The 9,908-nt window shown below is 40.7% G+C and overlaps 1 protein-coding gene across 1 annotated transcript; it reads left to right on the top strand.

The window, feature by feature from the left end:
• The first annotated feature begins 4,992 nt into the window (after positions 1-4,992).
• On the top strand, positions 4,993-5,724 carry LOC124915796 (neurofilament heavy polypeptide-like). The gene has a single exon (XM_047456555.1). It carries the CDS (start codon positions 4,993-4,995, stop codon positions 5,722-5,724), a length of 732 nt encoding a protein of 243 aa, XP_047312511.1.
• The last annotated feature ends 4,184 nt before the right edge of the window (positions 5,725-9,908 follow it).

Genomic DNA, 9,908 nt, shown 5'->3' with positions numbered 1-9,908 from the left:
CACCACTTCATCAGGGAACATGTCACGCTGAAGCATATCCGGCTGGAATACGTACCAACAGATCAACAAGTAGCCGATATCTTCACCAAGCCTCTACAGGAAGCTAAGTTCTCTCAATTCAGACTTACGCTCGGAATAACCGATATTAGTCAAATCCTTCCTAAGGATGCTTAAAAAGGGAAACCAGTTCGGACAGACAAAACCGGTAGTTCCTCCTAACATGTTGGACTTCAAATTTTCTTGGTATTTATGGAAGAACCGCCCAACTTATCAGATAAAGTAAACCGACCGGCTACTTGGTGCATGCACCAAATAACCGCATCGGTATGAACAACTGATAACTGACCGGTTCGGAAGCAAGTTATCTTAGATTATTTGAATTTTAAACAAAAGTGGAACAACTATTAGTGTTTAAAGATATCTGTTCTGAAACATTGCCTTTTCAAAGTAAAATGGTCGCACCTAAAAAGACGTGAAGATCTGATGATATCTTTCATAGTCCAGGTCTATGACCAACACCCTAGACTGCAAACATACTTTTATGCAATATCTTTTATCCTGCAGTTCATATATCATCTTGTAATACCTGGACAATAGGATACTCCCCAAACTGGTATTTAAGTGAAGCAACATTCACCAAAAACACTCACAGACAAAAGACCATCCTCTCACTAAGGCAAAAATGCTCAGTTTCCCAACATTCTTCAAGTTGATTTTCAATCCTATTCAAGCACCGAGCACTATGACGTGTATCGGATGATCAAATCCCTGGAAGATACCGGCCTTCGGTACTTCCTGGACGACGAGCACACCATATATCCTGAATCAATACTAGAATTTTTCTATAACTCCAGGGGTGTTCAGGGGACCCCCCACTTTGAAACTCACATCCAATCTAAGGTGGGAGGCATCATCTTTGACTTCACGGAGAAAGACTTTGTGCGGTGCTTTACCCTGCCAAAGCAAGGGTTGACAGATCTCGACGTTCCGGCCAACATAAAGGCCGAGATCTCTCTCACCCTTGCACGTCTGATGAACCGGTTGAGGATCACGGTACAAAATCACAATTGAGAGCTGAATATCAGCTTCTCAATGATGTGATCGGTAGGAGCATCTTCGGAAGAGATGTCACTAACACCTACTGTACGGGAACTTCAACATGATGGCGGCGATCACCACCGGTACACCGGTGAACTGGTCAAGGTGTCTTGTTTGACACCCTGATCTGGATGGTTGGCATCCGATCAGTCGGCCTAGTTCCACAACTAAGCTGCCTCCTTGTGGAGCTTGGTATTCCGACCTGTCCCGGTGAAGGTCTGAACCAAGCCCAAGTGCTGACCAAAGAGATAACCGACTCCTTCTATGAGCGGTTTGAGAGGGCCTGGAGGAGGAGGAACCGCCGTAACAACCCTACCGGTGTCGTCAACTCCCACGCACACTGAGTCACTCCTTCCTGCACCCCGGTCATTTTGCTTCATGCACCAGGTGTATCTTTATCCAACATCATTATGATCACTTCGGCTTGTTTTTCTCTCGGTTTTATTTATGATTCCCTCGGTCTCTTTTGATTACTTTTCATTATGTTAGTGCATTAATGAAGAATGAATCTTTAATTAATGAGGTAACTCCCAACTAACATGAGTAATCAATATCCAACTAACTTGGTTACTTATCAACTAACACCTACCTCGGGCTTCGCAATCAGCCTCTTCCCAATGAAACCTTGGAACATAAAGATTTCATTTCCTAATAAAACAAAACTGACATTCAATGATACTATTTTCCTCCAAAACCGACCCTATATAAGAGCCATCCTCCACTCAACTCAACACATCCTAAAGCATAAAACATTCCTGAAATCTGAATTCTATCTCTCTCAGCAAAACCGTAATCATGCCAAGCCGAACCTTAGGAAACTTTTTGAGCATCGATTTCGAATCATGCATGGAGGAATGGGACGGAAATCATGCAAAGAAACTCATGTTCGAATCCCTTATTGATACAAGTCTTCGAACATTCCTCGAAGAGTCTGGTCCTATTCTGATTGAGGACGTCAAGACGTTCTTCAGAAGCGCCTGCATCAGGGGCAATTACATAGTCTCTAGAAACCACACTTTCTGGCTTGATGAAGCCGAATTTGCTTCCCTATTCAACCTGCCCACGGAAGGGTTCTCTGACTTTCTAACTCTGGAGGGGCTTGAGGTATTTTATCACGCACTTCTCTTCTCTGGAACCATTGATCCGGTAGAAAACTATGGGTTAAAAACCCGCCTCGCTAGTCACGCTCAACTCCTTCTTGAGATTGTGACTCGGTCTATTCTCTGTCAGTCCCCAAATCAGCGGTACTCAAAGAACACCTACAATATGATGACCAATATCGTCAGCCATAAGGCCATAAACCGGTCAACGGTCATCTTTCAAAACCTGAAGAACATGGTGCTGACCAAGAAAGGCCTCGGTTATGCACCTCACATAAGTAAATTGATTCTCAAGTACCGGCCAGAATTTGGACCGGGCACACCGGCCTCTTCTTCAAACATACTTGACGAGGATGCGGTATAAGAAAAGATCTCCAAAATGGTTATTACATAAGTTGTAATTTTTCATCTTTATGTTTGTTTTCACACCGATCTATCTTTCGGTTTCCTTTCTGCAGTGTCTTTTGAATACAATTCCATTTAAGTTTAAATGACCGAGTCATCTTGAATATCTAAGTAACCGATTAACATTGTCAAAATAACCGCGTTCTTATCCGGTCTCAAAGAAAAACCGCTTAAACTCAAAATATTTCAAAATTCGGCTTACTCAAAATAACCGGTTAACTTTAGAAAACCGCAGCATCAATCGGCTTCAAAAGAAGATTGCGTCATCAATGTCGAAAGCAAAAATTTTGGAGGGAAATTTCCCGCCCAAAACTCCCGCCTCCTGATTTACCGCCCACGGATTGACGCCTATTCGTTTACCGCCGTTGGTTTCCCGCCCATGGTTTGCCGCCCATTCAGCTTGGAGGTAAAACTCCCGCCCAATGTTGATGGGACGGTTGGGTTTCCAAACCGAAACTATAAAAGGCGCTCTCGGCCATCTCTTTTCACTCTCACGCGAAACAGCTTTCTCTCTCTAAATTCTCAAACTCTCTCAAGCGGTTATCTACACTTATTCTCTTCAAACTCTCTCACACCTTTAAGATGGGCGCAACTCGGCTTTGTTCAAACATTGACTCAAGTGGATTTCGAGGAAATCCGACAGAGAGGCACGCTTGCGGCAAAAGAGGTCATTGACCGGGTAGCCGAGGCCGGACTAGAATACTTTCTCGGCGGTCCCCATATTTTATATAGAGATGCGGTTGAAGAATTTTTCAACACCGCAACTCTCTCGGACGACAAGATCACCGCAACTGTAGGCGGTACTGAATTGGAGCTAACAGAGGAATCGGTGGCGGAGAGCCTGCATCTTCCAACAGCCGGCCAAGATGCAACGGCGGACATAGAGCTCAAAACGTTCGAAGCAGCATGCCAAATACTCTCGGCAACTAAGGAGCCGATAAAAGTTTCCGGTAACAAATCGACGTTGCGACCGGAGTATATACCGATTTGTGATAGCTTCACAAAGGCGGTTCAAGCGAGGGGAGGAAACTACAGCAGCCTAACCAAGGACAAAATCAGGATGCTAGTCGGCCTGATAGAAGGCACAAAGGTGAACTGGGCGAAGGAGGTGTTCAACAACTTGAGGGATATGGTAAAACCGGATTCCACCCGGTCATGGGGATACGTTGTTCCTCTCGGCAAAATCTTCCTTCACCATAACCTCAAAATCGGTCCCGGCGTCACCATCCCATCAAGAAGCCTAATCAGAGCCAAACAATTCCTAGAAAGAAAGCAACTGGCCCCCGGTTCCACAGGTGGCCGAAAGAAGACAGCCGGCAAGAAATCGGCCCCAGCAAAGGAAAAAGCTGAAAGCAAGGGGAAAGAGAAGATAGTATTCTCAGAACCGCCACCGCAAACAGAGGAGGAAGGGTCGGTCTCCACATCTGAAAGAACCGAATCAGAGAAGACCGATGATGAAAGACCAGATGATGAAGAGCAGTCGGGCCCAAGTCCCGACAACGCCAGTGCGGGTGCAAATCCTGAGACCGCCGAGGGCGGTGAAGAAGGCGGTGAAGAAAGCGGTGAAGAAAGCAGTGAAGAAGAGGAGGAGGAGGAGGACGAACCGACAAAGGCCGATAAGATAGCGCACAAAATCCTAAGGGTCATTGAACAGCGAGCTAATAAGGTTGGCGAGATATACCGGGAATGGCACGAGCACCGGTTCAGCAAACGTTATAGAGACATTCTACCAGACTTAAGCGAGGAAGAATGTTTGCGAAGGCTGAGGGGAGTTGAGGACACAATCATGGACCTCACAAACTCCGAAACTATCCACGAGGCCTTGGGCCGAACCTGCCTCTTAAGACCGCGAGCACAGCTACGGAAGCTAACCGTTCGGATCCGGAAAATTACGGAAAGATTCGAAGAGGTAACATCAGAGGATACCCTAACTCCGTTGGTATTGGAAAGGCTTGAGAAAGCGAGAGGGGAACTCGGTAAAAAAATAGAGCGGTTGGAGGTGATGTACAAACAAAGAGAAATACCGCACTATATACCTCCACGGATCGAAAAGGGTCAAACTAATGAGGCAACCCCTCCAAGGGCGAATCCGGCAACAGATGAAACCGATGAAAGGACGGACCCTCCTCTCACTGGGCAATCTCCACATAAACAACCGGAAGTCTCTAAACCGGGCGTCACAAAAGAATGGGTCTAGAGCCTCTTTCAAGAATTTGAAGACTCGACAGTTAACCCACTAGAAGAAAAGATGCAGAGAACCGTTCGCTCGGCACTCAAGTTCGCCAACACTACAAGGCAACTTTTGTTAAGAACAGATGACCGGTTCTCAGAAATCGAAGATGATCAATAGGAAGAAGCGGTCCTGCGCAGGAAACACCTTCGGCGAACCATGATTCTGGAGGATACGACCTCCGAGATAAAAGAGAACTTTGACCGGCTTGAAAGAGAGACCGATGAAAGACTGACAGAGGTTACTAAGGATCTAGTCGGCACAACACTCGGACGGGTCTCCGAACTTGAAAAGAAGAATGAGGGTCTCGAGGCCGAACTCAAGGCGCTTTCCGCACAGGTTGCTGAATTACTCAAAGCAAAGATAAATGCGGATACTGCGGTGGTGGAGGCTAATGCCCGAGCGGCTCAGGAAGTCCAGGATGCGCTGGACAACGAAGCAAGAAAAGCGAAGGATCCACCGCAACTCACCGAAGAGGAACGAGCCGAGCGGGTACGGAGGACAGAGGCTAAGTATCCGGGACTTGCAAAGTCGGTAGCTGCTCAAGCTGCGAAGGATGCTGAGCGGTTAGAAAGGGAAAGACAGAGGCTAGAAGGCTTTGCAGCCGATAACAAAAAGAAAAAGGCGGCCTCTTCCGTTTCAGTTCCGACAAAGCGAAAGAAGGAACCTTCAAAGAAAGTTCAAATGGTCGAGCTGCTGAATGAGATCACTAACACGGTTATTGAGAGTATACCGCAGCAGGCTACTCACGCCGAAGAAGAGGATGAAGAGCACCTGCAACCCCGGTCTACAAGACAACGAGTCTCCGAATCGGCCAGTCGACCGCAATCGGTGAAGAAAAGGCGGAACAAGAAGTTGATGACTAGCTACGACTTCTCGGACTCGGAATAGGGGCTCTCTTTCTTTTACCTATGCTTATCTTAATGTTTCTATATTACATTTTCTATTTTCGGTTATCTTATCTATATATATAAAGTTAGAAACCGGCCTACACTTGCATTTCTACATGGTTTTGATAATTTTAAATAAAATAATCAAAAAGGGAGAAATTGATAAGATAAAAGATAAGATTTTTCCAAAATTTTTCTCAAAATTTTTCCAAATTTTTCGAAAAATTCTCCTAAGTCAGTTTCAAAAAATCCGGTCAAAGAAAGAACCGGCCTACGTTTGTAAACTTACATGATTTTGATAATTTTAAATAAAATAATCAAAAAGGGAGAAATTGTTAGATAAAATTAGACCGGTTCACATAAACCTAACTTAAATAAACCTTCCATGCAGGAACAAGGAACCGGATCGGAAAAAACAAAAGAACCGGCTAAAGAAAACTATTCGGTCAAGTCACTAAACCGACCAGGAACACTTAGAACATGACCGCACAAAGAAAGGATCGGCCAAAGCTTAAAACCGGAAACATCAGACAGCCGATCAGCCACAAGGCAGAGGAATAACCGGAAGAAGTCCGGTTATACCACTCACACCGGAAGCCATCCGGTTAAGTCAAATGACCGACCAGTACAAGAAGACAATTCGGGTATCTGTTGAGTATGATACCAAAGGAACAGACTGAACACTTCCATATCTATACAAGTCTGAGGAAAGTCTGCAGGCTGCAGAAGACAGTCTTACAGGATCTTTCCACTTCGGGATAAGTCAGAAAGGAGATCTTCCAAGTACAGACAACTGTCTAACAGACAGTGTCCACATTGAGTAAAAGACAAACCTAGCAGGTTTGTCTTACACACCGAAAGAACAGACTGTCAAGTCTGCGAGATTGACCGTCAGACGACCGTAGGGTCTGAAACACTGAATCACTGAACCTCTGCTCAGCAATCAGATTCAAGGAAGTGAAATATGACCGTTGGCATTCTTCACCTATAAAAGGAGCAGTTGAAGAAGAGTAAATGCGGGACAAGTGAGAAATTCTAAGAGCATTTAATTTACAAGTGAAAACAGTGTGTTCTATCTCTAGAAAACCTGAGTGCTAGTGTGTGTATTTTACAATTCCGGTGTAAATTGTAAGAGTGTTATCGAGCAGGAAATAAGTCTCGATCGGATTGTATTTGTATTCCTTAGTGAATATCCTTCTCGCGGTTTCGAGAGGAAGGGGTGACGTAGGAGTTTTATCTCCGAACATCCATAAAATCGGTTTTGTCATTTACTTTCTGCCGGTTTCATTTTCTAACCGACCCGTACCGCTATAACCGACTTAACTCTATTCAAGCCGAATCACCAGGTTACCAAAACCGACCCATCAATTTTCAAACCTTCATCATCCAAAACCGGTTCTGCCTATCATACAAGTGTGCTGCTTCAACCTGAAAGCAAACCTCTTCCGCGCTTGAACCTAGTTCAAGGGTTTGTGACAGGTTGTATAGTATTGAAACCCCGGTGTTAATCTCTAACCGGATTAACCACCACCCTTCGAGTGAGAACCGCTAACCGGTCCAACCCCGGTCCTCCAGCGGCTATCTAGATCCTAACACAATATATGATTGAGATGATATAAAATTTCGGGCGCATTATGGTTGACACGTTTATTTTTTGTACATACGTAACCTAGTGGGAGATTGTTGAAATTTATGGGTTACTAGTATAATAAATATTATGCAAATGTCAACTTTTATTTAAGCCAAAATAATGTAATTTAATTTAAAATCAAGTTTATGGCTAATGAGGATATTTGTCATTAATATAAAGTGAGGATATCTAAGAAGTATTTTTAATTCTATGAAAGAAAATAAATTAGAAATAACCAAACTAAAATAATTGACATAATGTTTGTTATTTGTAACGGTAATGATCTCCCAAATTGAAGTATGATCGTTTCTTCTATGCTTCCCCATCAACCAAGTGAGAAAAATAATTGACATGTTCATCGAAGATCCATTACATTATAAGGAAAGTGAAGATTAAAATTTAATTTCTTACCATTTAAAGTTGAATAATTCTAACAAAAAAAACTTCTTTTATTGAAAAATGTCCAAATTTTTATTTTCATTGGTTCTATAGTTTCATTCATTGATTCAATGATTTGAAAATGTTCTATATATGTCACTAATTGATTTTAGATATATTAAATTGGTTGTAATGACTTAAAATAAAAATGTCCAATTGTAAAATTGAATATTTTTGGTTTTTTAAACACTGGTCACCTTATGGTTGAATGATTGTCTTATATATTTAAGCATGTTTAAATGATGTAGTAGAGATGAAGTTTGATTGAAATAATAGATTTTCACGTTTGTTTTCAAAAATCTAAAATATAATTAAAAAAAAAACGATTTTGTATGAAGGTGGCTTCATGTTGTTTAAATTGATTTATAGTTTGGCCACAAGGGCTAAGCATATAGTCCAAACACAGTTAACCATTTTTTTTTGTTTTAGTTTAACATTACTAGTTAGATATACTATTTGAGATTCAAAAGTCGTACTTTTGATCAAAGTTAAAATAAAAGTATGATATCATAGTTGCATCTGAACTTCGCGACTAAAATAGTTAAGCCATAGTCTGATTTTAGACTGAGAAGAAAAAAGTTAAAGGTCAAATTTTTTACCAAGTCCGCGACTGAAAGTAGAAAATTCACTGCCTAGTTTTCGTTCAAGAAAATAAGTCGTTTGTTCTGGTTGCTAATAGAAAAATAAGAGCCACGACCAAGAGCATGAACTAATTTTCGACCATGGCATATTTTTCGATTGCTGCCTATATTCTAACTGAGAAAAGGCCCGTATGGCTTGTTTCTCGACCAAGGCCACGACCAACTTCCGCCTACGATTGAACCATGGCTGCACCCGCATCCGAGCTACCCGATCTAGGTTCGGTCTAGGGCTCAAGGCACAGTTTGATTTTATTTATTTTTTACTTTTCACTTAAACAATAATCTAAAAAATAAAAAAAAAATACAAGTATTTTTCAATAAATATAAAAAAAATATTTTGATTTCATTTATTTATTTCACTTAAATCCCAACTAATAAAATAAAAATAAAATATTTTTCAATAAAAAAAATTATATTTTACATAAGTTTTGTTTGGTTTTATTTATAAACTAACTTTAAATTTTTATTTTTCAAGTGTCCTTCGACCCCTTTTTGGAATAAATTGTACACAAATGTTTAAATCTCAGAGTCGAGAGTAAATTATTAAATAAACTGTAAAAATAATATTTTTATATATGGTAAAAAAAATTATAGTAGAGACCGTCCTTTAGACAGGTACGAGAAACAAAGCGTGGAGACCCTTTCTGAGTTTATCAAACACCAGACCAAACCAAAATCTTTTAATTGCGTTTTCACACGCAGACTTTTTTCTTTCCTAGTTTTTCACAAAAAAACGAGTGACAACTCTTTTCAAAGCCAATCTAATTTTTTAAAATTGTGCCCCAGTTGTATTTTCATTTTGGTTCCTCACCTCTTTTACAAGTTTCGAGGGAATTGTGAGTTATGAAGTTTTCAACATCGAATCAAACACATTTTTAGAAAAGTAAAAATCTAGACGTTACGAAATATTATTTATTAATGATCAAAAGTAATATTATTTATTAATGACCAAAAGTTTAAAGTGGAAGCGATATGTGAGAACGAGCACAATGGACATAGTAATGATGTCATTTCTCAAATTAAACCTAAATTAGACTCTTTTTTGGTGTCTTTCCACGCATAATCAGCATTTCTCGATTTTTTATGGAAAAAAACCGTTCATAACTCTAAAATTTATAAAAGTTCTTATCTAAATAAACTTTCCATAAGATATGGAAACATTAATAAACCGGGTTATGTATATAGATATAGGTGATTGTTAGGGAGTTTAACAGATTCAATTGAGTGTCTATTATTTAACCTTATCAATCATGCGCTGCAACTATATAATGTTATATCCTTAAACTTGATGTGCTTAACCAACTTGTTTATGTATCATACATTTTATTGGTTGGTTCTATATAAAACATAGCCATAAAAAAAAACACCATTAACATAAAGAGATGGGAGGAGAAGGTGGACTGTTAATGTTATTTAGCTCAGTAACCTAAATTATGGAGTTATTTGGAGGAACAAATACATAAATCACAACTCAAC

Source organism: Impatiens glandulifera, chromosome 9 (genome assembly GCF_907164915.1).
Source record: "Impatiens glandulifera chromosome 9, dImpGla2.1, whole genome shotgun sequence".
Lineage (NCBI taxonomy): Eukaryota > Viridiplantae > Streptophyta > Magnoliopsida > Ericales > Balsaminaceae > Impatiens > Impatiens glandulifera.
The sequence above is the reverse complement of the archived record's forward strand: the minus strand, read 5'-3'. Positions and strand labels throughout refer to the sequence as shown.

Excerpts from the sequence above, each read along its gene's own strand:
- LOC124915796 (XM_047456555.1), top strand. The coding sequence starts at position 4,993 with ATGATTCTGGAGGATACGACCTCCGAGATAAAAGAGAACTTTGACCGG.